Source organism: Urocitellus parryii, chromosome 11 (genome assembly GCF_045843805.1).
Source record: "Urocitellus parryii isolate mUroPar1 chromosome 11, mUroPar1.hap1, whole genome shotgun sequence".
Lineage (NCBI taxonomy): Eukaryota > Metazoa > Chordata > Mammalia > Rodentia > Sciuridae > Urocitellus > Urocitellus parryii.
This window is the reverse complement of record NC_135541.1, coordinates 2,000,948-2,016,134: the sequence shown is the minus strand read 5'-3', so window position 1 is coordinate 2,016,134 and position 15,187 is coordinate 2,000,948. Positions and strand designations below refer to the sequence as shown.

At 59.6% G+C, this 15,187-nt stretch overlaps 2 protein-coding genes across 2 annotated transcripts; one reads left to right on the top strand and one right to left on the bottom strand.

The window, feature by feature from the left end:
- Positions 1-1,368: 1,368 nt before the first annotated feature.
- Lrrc47 (leucine rich repeat containing 47) lies at positions 1,369-10,751 on the top strand. The gene is made up of 7 exons (XM_026412873.2): positions 1,369-2,017; positions 5,805-6,263; positions 6,809-6,925; positions 7,623-7,738; positions 8,401-8,503; positions 8,736-8,825; positions 8,947-10,751. The coding sequence occupies exons 1-7, from the start codon at positions 1,403-1,405 to the stop codon at positions 9,193-9,195; spliced, it is 1,749 nt and encodes a 582-aa protein (XP_026268658.1). The 5' UTR covers positions 1,369-1,402; the 3' UTR covers positions 9,196-10,751.
- Positions 10,752-12,725: 1,974 nt separating this feature from the next.
- Positions 12,726-14,996, bottom strand: Smim1 (small integral membrane protein 1 (Vel blood group)). The gene is made up of 3 exons (XM_077791453.1): positions 14,940-14,996; positions 13,203-13,420; positions 12,726-12,955 (listed from the first exon to the last, which is right to left on the bottom strand). Exons 2-3 carry the CDS (start codon positions 13,310-13,312, stop codon positions 12,829-12,831), a joined length of 237 nt encoding a protein of 78 aa, XP_077647579.1. The 5' UTR covers positions 13,313-13,420; positions 14,940-14,996; the 3' UTR covers positions 12,726-12,828.
- Positions 14,997-15,187: the final 191 nt, after the last annotated feature.

Genomic DNA, 15,187 nt, shown 5'->3' with positions numbered 1-15,187 from the left:
ACCGCGTGGTCCCTGTGTCTTCCGCCTTTTCTACCAACCAACAAGGTTATTTGATCTTCAAATAAGATCATATGCAGCGTTTTCTCCACATGGTGCAGAGTGGTTTCTCGGTTTGTCAGCTTTCGTAGTGAGTTGATTATATATTATATAAGTGATTTTATAATTATTCCCATGTTAAAGTCTTGTATGTGCAGCTTTGTTCTTTACACAGGTACAGGTGAACTTAAAACTTAAGTTCAAATGTATTGCTTCAAAATTTGGAGCTGACTTTGGCTAATGCTGCGTGTGCTTTGTAGAGTGCGAGGTGGGAAGGTGTCTGGAAAAGGCACCACTTGCTGCCCAAGATAGCGGCCTGGGGTCTGAGGCTCCAGCACATACACAGGGCTCACACCTACCCACGTGCCTTCACAGCGCACGCTTCGAATTAGGTGTTCTCCATTATGTCGTTGCCTGTTGGTTCTTGAAGATGAGATTTGTTCTGAAATGATCCCATCCCCTCATCATTCATGACAGCATTGAGCACTGGCTCGTCCCCTGTAGTCTCTACCTGCCCCCACTGTCACTTAGCTCCTGCTCCCCAGCAAGAGTGGAACCTTGGCCAGAATCCTCATTTGGAAAGCTGGGGAGGTCCAAGCTGTGTTAGGATGGTCAGACAGGGTTTAGGGACCCTGTGAGCTGCTGCTGCAGGGATGGGGCAAGTCCCAGAAGTTGTCCCATGAGCCCTTAGCCTGGCCTCATTGCAACCATTCCAGAACCCACGGCCAGGAGTATGGTCCTTAGTGACAGCCCTGGGAGCTGGGTTCCAACACTCACACTGCACAGCCGGGCGGCAGGGCCCACCCTGGGTAAATCTGAAGCCTCTGCTGCCTCCACGCCCCTTCAGAGGGACTCCCTGGTCTGAGCGTGTGCAGAGGAACTTGGGAGGCTGTCTGGACCTTGAGAGACCTCGGAGCTTCTGACCCGCTCACACGGCTGACTCGGCCTCAGTTTCTGGCCCTAGAGTGGAGCTGGGGCCCTCCTACGCCCTGGAGAGAACCCACGTCCTCTAGACACTCCCCTGGTGCTGCAGTCCCGGCGACTGGGAGGCTGCGGCACAGGACCACAGGCTCGAGGCCAGCCTGGTCCTGTCTCAAAATAAAACCCAAAACGGGCTGGGGTGCAGCTCCAGGGTAGAACTCCCGAGGCTCAGCTCTCAGTGCTTGTCACCGTCCTGCTGTCACTTACCTTCTCCTCCCCACCATCAATCGGCCTACCTACCTACACGTTGGGGCCCTTTCTCTGTGGCACGCACCGCCACTCTCTAGCCATCGGACGGGCTCTCTATGACCTCTTCCGGCATTGGCCGGAAGTGGCGCGCTGCGCCCCGGAAGCCCCGGCGCGCGCGGCGGCAGGCGGCGGCGCGATGGCGGCGGCGGCTGTGTCCGAGCCCTGGCCGGAGCTGGAGCTTGCGGAGCGTGAGCGGCGGCGCGAGCTGCTGCTGACGGGCCCGGGGCTGGAGGAGCGGGTGCGGGCGGCGGGCGGGCGGCTGCCGCCACGGCTCTTCACGCTGCCGCTGCTGCACTACCTGGAGGTGAGCGGCTGTGGCAGCCTGCGCGCGCCGGGGCCGGGCCTGGCGCAGGGCCTGCCGCAGCTGCACAGCCTCGTGCTGCGGCGCAACGCGCTGGGGCCCGGCCTGAGCCCTGAGCTGGGCCCGCTGCTAGCGCTGCGCGTGCTCGACCTGTCGGGCAACGCGCTGGAGGCGCTGCCGCCGGGCCAGGGCCTGGGCCCCGCGGAGCCGCCGGGGCTGCCGCAGCTGCAGAGCCTCAACCTCAGCGGCAACCGGCTGCGCGAGCTGCCCGCCGACCTGGCGCGCTGCGCCCCGCGCCTGCAGAGCCTCAACCTCACCGGCAACTGCCTGGACGCCTTCCCCGCCGCGCTCTTCAGCCCCGGCGCGCTGCCCCTGCTCAGCGAGTTGGCGGCCGCAGACAATTGCCTGCGAGAGCTCAGCCCCGACATCGCGCACCTGGCCTCGCTCAAGGTCAGCGGGGGCCGCGGAGCGGGAGGGAGCCCGGAGGCCGCCGCCCGCAGGGACCCAGGCTCTCCGGGGCTCTCCGGGGGTCTCCGCGGGGCGTTTCGAGTGTTAGCAGACTTGGCTTCTCCTTCAGGTCGGGAGCAGGTGAAGAGAGGAACCCGTGTCCGAGTTTCTCGTATTTGTGAACCCTCGTATTTGTGAACCTACTGAGCCCCAAAGGAGTGGGGGACATCAGTCGAGGCACAAGCATCTGAAAGAACTGTAGTTAGCATCATAGGCATCACGCTGCACACGGTGTCTCACAGGACCCCAGCCACTTCCTTCTGAGGTTGAGGCGTTGGGTCAGGTTTCTCTGAAAGCCCAAGGGCTTGCCTGAAGCAAACAGCTCTGGGTAGCTCCCCAGCCCCAGCACACTGCCCAGCCCACAAGTGTCCATTAAGTCTGTTGAGTGCCATAGGCGTCCAGAGCCACAGCTAACTCCATTCTGGGTTTTTTTCTGCATCTTCCCTTTTCGTTCGTCCTGAGCAAAGCAGTCCTGCATTTTTTCTTCCTCCTGCTTCTCAACCTTGAGTTTATGGGACCGTTTCTTAATGAAAGGTGTATACTGTTTAGCGACTGAACTTGCAGGGAACGCCACTGCTGAACGGGGCACTCGTCTTGCAGACATGCTTGTGTACAGGTGCATCTGTGCATGCAGTGGGGGGTGAGGAGACAGGCAGGCACTTAGCAGAACCACCTGGCCTTGCTGGCGTTCCTGAAAAGCTCCTGAGGTATCCTGATCCTCTGGAGCTATCGTGTTCCTCTGCTGCTGAGTTTTGACACTGCACACTTGTACTGTCTGCTCTACCTGCAGGCTGAGAGGCCTGTGTGGCTCCTGGAAGGCTGTGGAGCCAGGTGTGCCTCCCCATGCAGAGCCTCAGGCTGTGGGCACAGTCAGTGACTGCCTGTGACAGTCACAGGGGCCTGCAGATGGTTGTGTTCAGCTGGCTGCAGGCTGGGCCTTAAGGCTCAGCAGAACTAGCATCCTGCCATAAGGAAAGCCCAACCCAGAACAGAACAGCGGGAGTCCCACTTAATTAGTGAGCAGAGTAGCAGAACAGAGGCTGCAACTTGTCCACACCTTTCCTAGATGGGGGAGGGTACAAGTGCATGGGCTCAGGCAACAGGAAGACCCTGACCCTCTTCCCCACCCCAGCTGCTGAGACAAGGAAGCCAAGGAGCTGGCTGCCCCCTTCTGGGCTTTACCTCCTCCGGTAGCTGCCTGCTGATGGGCCTGGCTTCGTCTCCCTGGCCTTGGACCCATTTAGTTCGATTTCCTGGGAGAGACCCGAGAGAACCTGGGGTGGCCTTCGTCCTCTTCCTCCCAGGTTTTGTGACCCCGTGGGTTCAGTGCCAAAGTTGTGGAATGGGGCATTTCATTTCTGCCCGCCTGCTTCTAAAGTGGCTACCACCCAGGCATGTGGTGCCACCAGCCGGGGCTACTGGAGCAGACAGGTCAGCGCTCCGTCAGCACAGGGCCCCCCCCCCTCCCCTGGGGATCTCTCCTGCCCAGGACCAGTCTCACTGGAGCTCACACAAGGACTCCTCCTCCCACAGTTTAGTACAGAGAACTTCAATTTGGGGCATGAGGTCTGTTTTCTGGTTTTCTCAGTTGCTGCCAGAGATGACAGGGCTCACTTGGGACCTGGAGAGTAGACCTAGTTGGGATCCCTTGCCCATTGTGGCTGTCGGGGCCAGGCTGTGTTCTGCAGGAGGAGCCCGCCCTGGGCGCTGTAGCAGGTCCAGTCAGGCATCTGGAGACCTGCACTCCAACGCAGCTTCCCACTGTCTGCGTTACCCTCCAAGGGTCCAGAGGCCCCTGCTTCCAGTGGTGCCCACTCTTGAAGCCCGTGCCTCTGTTGCCATCACGAGGTTGTCTTCTTAGTGCCCAGAGCTGGGACAGACGCAGTTTGGGAGTGGAACTAGCTGTGCCCTCCTCAGCAGCCCCACAGTTTCTAACTGTGGCTCTCAGCATCTGGGCCTTTGCCCCCTCAGGACTCCAGGCTGCTGCTGTCTCCCTCTCGCTCTCTCTCCATAGGGCCTTCCGGTAGATCCTGGGCTACCATCCAGGCCCCTGCTTCCTGCCCAGATGTGCTCTGTGCAGTAGTGGTTGTCTCTGGAAGACCCCACTGCCCCAGTGTGTAGGTACTTAGTCCTTCCTGGGGAGCCCTCAGCCGGCTGCTGGCACTGAGCCCTGCACTGCTGAGCTTGCATTGCTCCTCTGCTGCTCTTTCTAGGTTTTAAGTCACTTGTCTTTCATCAGTGGAAGAGGAAGCTTGCGTTCAGCTGGGATTTTGTGGAGTGACGAGGTTTTATTCTTCTGGAGTTCTCTGGTGCTTCCACCAAAGACCCTTTGAACAGCCAGAAGCCTCCATGTTCAGCATGTGCCTAGCAGGCTGTATACAGACAGACTACTGCAAGCTGTCCATCAAACCCCTTGCCAAGGCACAGAGGCTCCTGGGCTGGCCCCATCCTGCTTTAGACCAGCCCCAGCTCCTAGTGCTGGAGTGGGGAAGGCAGGGGCTGTGAGCCTTAGAACCCTGCTCAGAACCAGGGCCAGCTTCCATGCTGCCTGCTAGTGGTACTATTAGTGACACTTGAGGGGCCCTGCCTCCAGTGGAAATGGCTGCCAGGGTAGGTGCCCCACCCAGGCCTCCCTGCAGAATGGAAGAAACCTGGGGCACAAGGTGAAGGTCAAGCATCTAATCTTGGGGTCCAGGATCGAGTGGGAAGCCCCATACCCCAGATGGGCTGCTGTCAGAACAGGCACAAGCTGCCCATGTCCCCTGTGGGCCACCTGTAGAAGGTGCATGTGAAACTTCAGTGGGTTTTGTATTTAAATAAGAGATCTCATTACATCCGAGCAGAGGCTCCAAAACCTGAAAGAATCCGACATCCTAAACACTTCTGGTTCCATGCATTTGGGACAAGGGACACCTGTAGTGACAGTTATATTAGATACGCTAATCCAGCTCATTGACCGTTCTGGGGCTGCCTAGTTGGGGCCTTGGTGGCACACCAGTTGCTCCAAGGGACACCGCATGCTAAGGCTTAGGTTCTAGCATCCGAGAGCAAAAAAGGCCCTCCAGGACCACTGCTAGGCCAGTACTTGTCAGGAAGCAGCACAGGGCAGGGCGGGCCTCTTCACCACCTGCCACAGTGGAGGGAGAGGCTCTACACACAGGTCCTCCTGTGCCCACTCCAGTGCCGAGGACAAGCCATGAAGGTGGCAGGGGGCTGGCGCTCGTTCAGGGTGTCAGGACCCACACCTTTCCTGGGTCCTCCATCGCTTCAGTCCTCCCTCCCACAGGAGGCACAGAGTAGTGGGCATGGTGGCCACACAGTGAGCCACACTGAGGGGGAGAGGCGGTCAGGGTTCACCACATTTGTTGTTGCCCTTTAAAAAAAAAAAAATAGCTCCCTGAGGGGAACTTTCTCTGGGAAGAATTACTGGTTTGTTCCTGAAGCAGGGTACATCCCCAGCCAGGTCCCGCTTCCTGTTCCCTTTTCCTGCCACTTAATGATGGAGCCTGGAGCAGTTGTCACAACCTTAGTGAAGTAGGACGAGTTCTCAGAGGTGCTGTCCTGCCGGCCACTCCCTGCTGGAGAAGCACCGTGGATTGGTGCTGTCCTTGCAGGTTGCGGGGGTGGGGCGGTCATTGCTGGGTCTTTCTCGCTGACCCAGGTGCCCGTCGTGAGAGCCTGTGCACAGGTCCTCTCCAGCTTGGCCAGTGTGCGGTCTTTCTCTTGGCAGACCCTGGACCTCTCCAACAACCAGCTAAGCGAGATCCCTGCCGAGCTGGCCGACTGCCCCAAACTCAAGGAGGTCAACTTCCGAGGGAACAAGCTTCGAGACAAGCGCCTGGAGAAGATGGTCAGCGGCTGCCAGACCAAGTCCATCCTGGAGTACCTGCGTGTTGGCGGCCGGGGCTGCGGCCGGGGCAAGGGCAGGGCAGAGGGTGCTGAGAAGGAAGACGGCGGGAAGAAGAGGAGGGAGCGGAAGCAGAGGCGGGAGAGTGGCGAGGGGGAGGAGGAAGCCGCTGATGCCGCCAGGCTGCTGCTCAGGGTCCTCCATGTCTCTGAAAACCCCTCGCCCCTGACGGTCAGAGTGAGCCCCGAGGTCAGGGACGTGCGGCCATACATCGTGGGGGCTGTCGTGCGGGGCATGGACCTGCGACCCGGAAACGCACTCAAGCGCTTCCTGACCTCCCAGGTGGGGGCACTGGCTCAATACATGGGGTGGGTGTGGGAGGACATCCCAGGGCCACTGAACAGCTGGACAGGCGTGTGGCTGGCCTCTGCGTTGCTCCGGGACTCAGCCTTGCAGTTCGTTCAGGCTGCTGGCTGAAGACAGTGGGTCTTGGGACTCCACCCGAGTCGCACATGGAGTTCATGGAAGGTGCTCGGGTGCCGGCCTGCCCTGTTTCCTGGGTGGTGTTTCACTGTGAGTCTGCCCAGCTTTCAAAATAAGAGCCCATCCTTGCCCAAGGGAGGCTTCTGGGCAGTTTTCCTTGTTGGCTTGCTTCTGGTTTTCAGCCACAAGTTTTAGTTCAAGGTGGGTTCTTCAGATGCATGTTCTAGAATTAGAGAAAGAAACAAGGCCCCCAGGAGCAGATGAGGCAGCTCTGCTGTCCCTGCTCCCCAAGAAACGCTCAGCAGGTGAGGCACAGACAGGCGTGGGGCCTGGGCTGGTCAGGGCATGTGGACACCTGGGGTGCCGGGGCCTCTGAGGCCTACAGTCTCATTGTCATGTTGCAGACCAGACTCCACGAAGACCTCTGTGGGAAGAGGACGGCAGCCACCATTGCCACCCATGACCTGCGTGCCCTGCGGGGACCCTTGCTGTATGCCACTCAGCCACCCCAGGACCTCAAGGTGCCTTCACTGCCCACTCAGTCTGTGTCTCCAGGTTCTCCTTGGTGTCCTTCCACATGATGTGGTGCTCACGGCTTGAAGCCAGGCATTCCATAGTGGTCAGCATGTGCAGAGTGGAGTGGGGAGCATGCCTGCTGCGACCACTCTTGGAGCAGCTGCAGAGCTGTCCAGACTCCTGGGGGGGCGGGACTCTAAGAGGTCTCCTTCCTTTGTTCACTTTTACCCAAAAGTGCCACCGTGGGCCAACTTGAGTGTGAGTTGTCAATTCAAGGTGCCGTCCTGGTCTGTTTAGTTTTGTGCATTGCACCTGTGTCCTCAGTAGGTGGAGGGCCTCCTGCCCGGGCTGTGTGTCTGACCTAGCTCCCTCTGGCTGCCAAGTGCCACCTCTCTGTTGGCCTTCTGAGGCCCTGCGTACTTGGAACAGTTGTGCTTTAGCTGGGTTAGAGGAGAAGCCCAGCTTCAGAGGAATCTGAGCGTCAGGCACTCGGGTCCCAGTGGGGTGGCTAGAGAGACCGTTGCACACAGGTCCTCACAGTGACCATGTGGGGCTTGGCAGGCAGGCTCCTTCCTGGTCAGCGTGATTTCCACTCAGGCAGCTGGGCAGCTCTCTGGAGGTCAGCAGGGGAGGGTGGAGGATTGCTGATGCGTAAATGCAGTGGGCTGTTGTCCGAACTGCCTCTGGGTTTCTCCCCGACAGATTGTCCCCTTGGGGCGGAAGGAAGCCAAGGCCAAGGAGCTGGTGCGGCAGCTGCAGCTGGAGGCTGAGGAGCAGCGGAAGCAGAAGAAGAGGCAGAGCGTCTCGGGGCTGCACCGGTGGGTCTGCCAGCTCCGTGGGCATTTCTGGCCACCACTTGGTCAGCTTATTCCTCAGCAGGTTCTGAAAGCCGCCAGAACTTGAGTTTTCTCAAAGGTGTAGAACAGAAAATCAGTGTCCCCAGACTTCCCTCAGAAAGAGATGTGAGGCCACCTCACCTGCGTGGACCCAGGCCCGTCGTGGGAAGTGGCGCCTGCTCCAGGGGGAGTTGGCAGGTGTCGGGTGTGGATGCTTTGTGTCACTTGACAGAAGCAGGGTGGCCCCTGGGACAGGACAGGATGTAAATTGCCAGCCTCGGGCACCACTGGGGGTCTGTTGGCAAACACAGGTGTGGGGCATTGGCTACGCCTGCGTGCGCGGCCGTCTGGAGCCGGCAGAACTTGTGCGTTAGTGGTGTTTGGTACGTCTAGATGACTTTCCAGTTTAATCCAGTTTAGCCTGTTTGCACTTTACAGTGGTGCTAGGTGTGGAACCCAGGGCCTCGCCTGTACTAGGCAAGCTCCGCACCTGACGCACACAGCCCTGTTTATTTTGTTTTGAGACGGGGCCTCCCTCAGTTGCCCAGGCTGTCCTCCTGCCTCAGCCTCCCGAGTCACTGGGATCAGGGCATGTGGCCAGTTTAGCTTTTAGGTGCCTGCAATATGTCTTCCTTCCCATGCAGGTACCTTCACTTACTGGACGGGAAGGAGAATTACCCTTGTCTCATGGACGCAGACGGAGATGTGATTTCTTTCCCACCAATAACGAACAGTGAGAAGACAAAGGTAGGACGGCACCCCGGGATGTGGGTGTCTTCCCGGCAGCTCCGGAACCCTGTAGAGATGCAGACCACCAGGCACAGGCCCTCCCTCCCTGGAGCTGCGGGCTGCCTTGGCGGAGGGAGGCCGGGGCGTGGTTCAGGGCCACTCTGCTCCACAGCTCTCTCCTCAATGCCGTGGCGTTCGCTGGCGTCTGCTCTGGATAACTCTGTTCTTTTCTGGAATCTGACCTTTTAAGATTAAGAAGACGACTAGTGATCTGTTCTTGGAAGTGACCAGTGCCACTAGTCTGCAGATTTGCAAAGATGTCATGGACACCCTCATTCTGGTAAGTGAGCCCTGCCCAGCCTCAGGAGCGTCACTGTCCATCCTTGCACAACAGCCTGCAGGGGTCCAGCGGCCTGGGCCACCTCTCATCACTTGGTTAGAAAGATCTTTTTCCTTTTCAGAAAATGGCAGAAATGAACAAATACACTTCAGAAAATAAAGAGGAAGGATCACTCTCTGATACGGAAGCCGATGCAGTTTCTGGACAACTCTCGGATCCTCAAGTGAATCCTGGTGCTGGGAAGGATGGACAGTCCCCCCTGGTGGTGGAGCAGGTCCGCGTGGTGGACCTGGAGGGGAACTTGAAAGTGGTGTACCCGTCCAAGGCTGACCTGGCTGCAGCTCCTCCCCATGTTACTGTCCTTCGCTGACAGGCCAAACTGGGCTCAGGCCAGCAGGCCATCCATCACGTGCACCTGGTTTTACGGGGTTTGTGAGTGACGCTAAGTTATTCAGTATGTTCCCACCTCCGTGTTGTTAGGTGTGTCTTTGTTTGCTTTATCCAGTGATTCTGTTGTAAAGTGATGGCTGTGTTGTCTTCACAACACTAAACTGATGTTGCAGGTTTTCATGGAATTGTTCAAATACCAGAAGTAGCTATTCAGCATGTTCCAAATCATGCAGGCCCACTGAGACCCTGGGATTGGTGTGAGTATGCCAAAGTCAGTTGGACAGCTGGTCAACATGTGTTTAACTGAACTGCAGTTATTTTTCTATGATGTAGTCTTTCTAAGTCATTTTGGGCCAGTAGTGCCAGAACATCATGTTTTCCAGCTTACATGACTTTTTATTTAAAGGAAAAAAAGTTTTTTAAACACAAGTTTAGAACAAGCAGTGTTTTTTCTCAGTGTTGGCTGGTGGGGCGCCTGACGGCTATGAATTGTACCAGACCTTCAGGATCAGCAGCCCCAGGTCTGTGGGCTCTGCACAGCTGGGACGGGAAGGGTGGGGTGAATGGTGGCTGGTCATCGTTGGCGCATCAGCACCACAGCTATGGACAGCTGTCATACCTAGCCCTAGAGGAATGTGGGGCATGGGTGGGCAGATAGGACAGCTCTGTTCATAAGCTGTCAGTGGTCCCTGGCCTGCTAAAGGGCATGGGCAGTGACCAGAGAAGGCATCATAAAGTTCTAGCGTCGGATGAGTGGTTCCCGTGACGGGCCTTCAGGTGGGTTCCGTTGTGAAGGCTGTTTCGTGTGTGGGTTTATTGCCTGGCACATGCACACCCTCCCTGGAGCCAGAGTGCTTGGTCCAGAGGTCCTGTGGCCTCACTGCTCGGTTCTGGCTGAGGAGCAGCACCTGACACATCAGCATCTTATTTGATGATACTTCTTTTGGTAGCCTTTGACTTAGGGGACAGTTTTTCTCTCACGGAGGAGACTGGTGATTTTTTTGGAGGATTTGCAGGAAGCCCAAGGTCCCTCCAGGTGGGTTCCTAACAAAGGTAGGTGGCTCCAGAGCTTAGAGGCATGAGCTGGCTGCCTTGCAGCTCCAGCCCAGCTGGCCAGTCCACCAGGCTCAGGCTAATCCAGTGGCCAGGCTGGCTACAGTGGGCTTGCAGACCATAGCTTTCCCTTGGGGCCTGTGTCACGCCTGTGTCAGTGGCCCTGTATGTGGTCTCATGAGTCGCTGTCGGGCCATCAAGGCTGCTGGGTTGTGCTTAGCAAGGGTTCTGTCCTACTAGGAGGCCCAGGAGAGCTTCCCCAGGCAGGACCCTGCCCACGCTTCAGGCAGGGCCATGGACAGTTGAGAGTACCCTTTGGATAGCTGTGGCAGAAGGCCACCCTGTCTCTGGGTGGCTCAGCCCCGGTTCAAGCTGCCTTGACTCCCCAGGCTGCAGTGGATGCAGCCGAGTACCATGAGGTTTGGAGTGTTCATAGGAAGCTTGGCCAATACCATCCTTGCCTGGCCATCTCTAATAAAACATTTCCTAAGAAATGCCTCCATCCGTGCTCAGTGACCCTCTACCGCTGCTTCCCGAGGCTGTTTGTGGAGGTGCCTAAAATCCACACTAGCCCACAGTGGCCCACATGGGGAATCTGGGAACCAGGGCCCATGCAGTTGCTCCTGGCTGTCCCCACCCATATCTGGACCCCACTGGGGCTCGCCCAGGCAGCCAGTCACTCGGGCCAGTCCAGCAGACCTTCCAGGAGGGGGCAGAGGGACTGCTCTGCAGGGTCCTGTCATGCTCTCCCAACCCTCCGAGGACCATAAAGCCCCAGGACCCAAATTCATGACCACAAGGGTCGGGGGGGGGGCTGGAGCCTGGGGTCACTTATGGAGGTGGCCCGGTGAGGCTGTGGGCACCAGGGTGCTGGCTGGAGTCCCTAGGCGGAGTGTCTGAGGGCTGCCAGAGGGTGAGCTAGGGCTATCTGACTGGCTTTGGGGCGCAGGGCTGGGCAGACTAGCGAAGCTCTGTTGCTGCCCTTCCTTTGGTTCCCAGTTGGTCCCCTGTTGCTAGGAAGGCACCTGCCCGTGGGCTGTCCCTCCTGGCACCATCTGCACACTACTCCTGCCCAGGGCCACGCAGCCTTGGCCCACCCCAGACCTCTGGAGCAGAGTACTGACCGGGCAGCCTGTGCCCCTTGCCACAGACCTCTACAGTAGTGCCATCCCACAGGGCTCTGGGGAGAGCCTCCAGCTGCTGCCTCTCCTCCCAAGCGTGCAGCCAGGCAGTACTGGGTATAGCTGGGCGTCTCTTGGAGCTGAGGCCCAGGGCCACTGGAGTGGACTGCTGCAGGCTCCCATAGGAGGGTCATTGCCTGGAGAGGCCTGTGAAACAGCCTCACCGTTCCTCAGAGCCCTAGCAAGGGGCATGGGACAGCAGGGAGACCAGCTGCACCGGCCCTCCCCAACGCTGGGCAAGGTCTCTCCAGCCCCTCTGGTTTTAGGAGTTTGGGGGGTGGGGGTCCAGCCTGGAGGTAGGCAGGGCCTCAGCCTTCTGATTCCCTGACCACAAGCCCAGTAGCTGCTCGTCGTCTCCCGCTCTCAGAGCGGGCAGGGTGAGACCACTTTACTGCAGGGACGCTTCTGGCAGCGCCCTTGGTGGCACACACTGGCAGAGCACACAGCCCAGGAAGCAGGAGCAGGTACCAGGAGGGACGAAGGTTCTCAAGGTGGGCAGCAGGCCCATGTGTCAGGTGGACGGAATAGGACCAGCCACATCCTGGGCTCAGGCCTGCCCCTGTGTCCCTACAAGAGGATTCATCCAGGACAGGACACATTTCAAGGCCAAGAGCCAGACAGGATGGTAGCCAAGAAGGCGCAGCAAGAGAAGCAGGTCCTCCACACAGGCCTGGCCGCGAGTCACGCCTGCCAGGCGATGCCTCCTGCTGTTGGTCCAGCAGACCTGTGATGACTGCTCTGTGCCAGGTTCCTGGCCACACCAAGCACTGGAAAGAAGCAGGCCCTGCTGGGGCGAAGCCAGCTGGTGGGCACACCACCACCATCCTCCAGAAGCTGCCCTGGGAGCTGGGTTGCCCAACAGGGACCTTGTTTGCTGAGAGGCCCACCCCACTCTACACAGGAAGCATCTGGGGCTGGTCTCCACCCCTCAGGACAGGTGCACAGGGGGCCACCGTCCTTGCAAACCAGGAATCAGGCCCAGAGAGCACAGGGCCATACGTCTCTGCACTTCCCCATGGGAGGACCCCCATGGTCTCTAGAAAGCACCCCCACCCTGGTCTTGACGAGGGAAGCCCTTAGCTAGGGAGGACAGCTGCCCAGGGAACTCTGGGGACTTGGCCACAGGACCCAGGCTGACAGGGCCCAGTCTCCAGCTCTGTGTGCCCCTGGGTAGCTGCCTGTGAGGGACGTGGCCCATGTGCTGGGGCCCCTGACAACCATGCACACTAGCGTTTTCCTGTGCCCGGATGCCTATGAGCTGGCTCTGCCCCTAGGTCTGTGTCCCTGTGCCTTCAGGTCCATGTCCACGAAGGGTTCTGTCCCTCCAAGCCCAGGATCCCCAGCGTTTGTGGTCAGCCTGGCTGCAAGGGGGGCAGCCTTTATTTGCACTTGTGCACGTAGTAGCCTGTGACATAGCCCAGGATGAAGGTGACCCAGAAGAGGGCCACTCCGCCCAGCACCTTCATGGCAATCCCCAGCCTGCCCGAGCACAGCTTCTGGGCGACCCTAGGGTGAGAACAGCTGGGAGGTGAGCCCCAGGCCAGGCCCTGGAGGGGCCACCCAAGCGAGCCGGGGGATGGCGGGAGGAGGACCTGAGGGAGGGTGGCCTGCGTCAGGAGGGCCAGGTGAAGGGAGGCCTGGGTCCTCTGCTAAAGCCGGGAGATGCCCATCCCAAGAGCCCACCCAGTGGAAGGCCCAGGGCTGTGGGCCCGTGAATGGACAGGTGGGAGGAGCCTTCCCCCAGAGCTCTCACCTCCTGCCACAGGAGGCCTCTTCTGTGCTGGACACAGCAGCCATGCTGACCTCGTCCCTGCTGCTGTCGTCCCACTTGCTGTAGTGGACACTGCTCTCGTGGGGCTGCATGCTGTGGTGCCTAAGCTGGGCCGGAGGCAGAGCTCTGACGTCACCCCAAAGCACAGCCAGGCAGGGCAGTGGCCAGGCCTTGTCTGGGCTGCAGTTAGGGATGGCCTTCTGCAGGGAGGAGGGACACTAAGATGAGCCGGTCTCACCTGACCTGTCGGTCTCACCTGACCTGTCAGGGTAGTTTAGTAACTTGCCCAGGGTCACGTGGGGAGGGCTAAGCCAAGCAGGAATTCCAACCCAGGAGGGTGAGAGGCTGCCCAGCCCTGCCCTCAGGAATGTGGGCCCTGTTTCCACCCAGAAGGGCCCCCCTGGGGCGTTGGGGCCTGGCCTCCACAGTGCATTTATCAGGGGAGACCAGCATGGCTGGTGCTGCCCTCAGGGATGAGGACACTATGGCCAGCTCCTGTGGCTGATAACTGTCTCCCAGCCCTGCCAGATAAGGCCCCAGGGCTGACCTCTGGAAAGACTGGGGCGGAGGCTGGTACAGCCAGGCTGTGGGGGAGGAGGCCTAGTAGCCTCAGGCAGGACAGCAGCTATGTCCTCTGCCCTTCCCCCACCCTCTGCCAGGCTTGGGGGTCCAGGGGCTCCAAGAGCCCTGGCAGGTCGGAGGGTGGAGGGACAGCCGGGTGCTGGAACAGGCCACCCAGCTCCTGTGGCTCTGCCTTCTGCAGGACTGTCTTGCTCTCCAGCACTCAGCCCCGTCCTGTGCCCCAGAGACAGGGAGGAGGGCTGGGACTGAAGTGGAGGCCCTGCGGGCACTTCACAGCTGGCCTCTGGCCTGCTCTGACCTTCTATTACCTACCTAAGCAGGGTGCTAGGTAACCTGGGTGCACAGCAGCTGAGGCCCTACAGTAGGAAGGCTCAGCCTCCTCTGGGCTGCCCTGCTGTGTCCTTAGGCTGCTGTTCCAGGAGGAGTCAGCCCCAAGCCTCGGAATACCCAGCTGTCCAGTCCCCAAACCTACCAAGCCTTCAGGTGGGAACTCTGCTGGGGCTGACGCTCAGGCCCACAGGGGCCAGATGTCACTGGAGTGCCAGTTCTGCTTCTGAAATGTGTCAGGCAGAGGGGTTGTGGTCCTACACTCATGCCTTATTCCTAGTGGGCAGAATCAGTCTTGTTTCAGGCAGCCATGTTCTAGCTCATCTGGGTTCATCAGCTTAACAGCCCTGGTCGCCAGGGGCAGGCAAAATGCTGGGGGGGGGGGCGGCTTTTGCTTTTGTGAAATTAACAGCCACCTTCTTCCTCCCTTGATGTGATGGCTGGAGCTGTAGCAGCTACGCTGCAACACTAGCAGGGAGAGTGCTACCTCCACAGCCACACCACCTGCCCACTCAGGCTTCTCTGGGTGCCCAGAAGAGTGCAGCCTTAAATAAATAAAACAGAGGAGAGGGACCCTGCTAGGGAGTCACTGTCCCTGAAGTTGTCCCCAAGCGCCACCAAGAGCTGGGCAGGAGTTGAGGCCCGACAGACAGTCCGCGGTGGGGCCAGGTCTGCCCTCCACGTGCACAGCGATCCTCAGGCCAGGGAGGCCGAGGCCTTGGAGGGCCTCGGAGGGCCGGGGGCGCGCAGTCAGGCCCGCTCCCTCCCTCGTCCGCACCGGGGTCTGCAACTTGATCCCCCACGTCTCACCTGCGCCGGGCACCCGGGCTGCTGCGCGCTCGGCGGGAGGCTTCTCGGCCTGGCCGGGGCGGGGCGGGGCCGGGGCGGGCGGGAGGGGCGGAGCCGAGTCCAGAGGGGCGGGCGGGAGGGGCGGAGCCGAGTCCAGAGGGGCGGGCGGGAGGGGCGGAGCCGAGTCCAGAGGGGCGGGCGGGAGGGGCGGAGCCGAGTCCAGAGGGGCGGGCCGGGAGGGGCGGAGCCGAGTCCAGAGGGGCGGGCGG

Excerpts from the sequence above, each read along its gene's own strand:
- Smim1 (XM_077791453.1), bottom strand. The coding sequence starts at position 13,312 with ATGCAGCCCCACGAGAGCAGTGTCCACTACAGCAAGTGGGACGACAGC. Across the intron at positions 12,956-13,202 it reads GAGGCCTCCTGTGGCAGGAG|GGTCGCCCAGAAGCTGTGCT; the intron begins GTGAGAGCTCTG and ends TTCTCACCCTAG.
- Lrrc47 (XM_026412873.2), top strand. The coding sequence starts at position 1,403 with ATGGCGGCGGCGGCTGTGTCCGAGCCCTGGCCGGAGCTGGAGCTTGCG. Across the intron at positions 6,264-6,808 it reads AGCGCTTCCTGACCTCCCAG|ACCAGACTCCACGAAGACCT; the intron begins GTGGGGGCACTG and ends GTCATGTTGCAG. Across the intron at positions 7,739-8,400 it reads AGCGTCTCGGGGCTGCACCG|GTACCTTCACTTACTGGACG; the intron begins GTGGGTCTGCCA and ends CTTCCCATGCAG.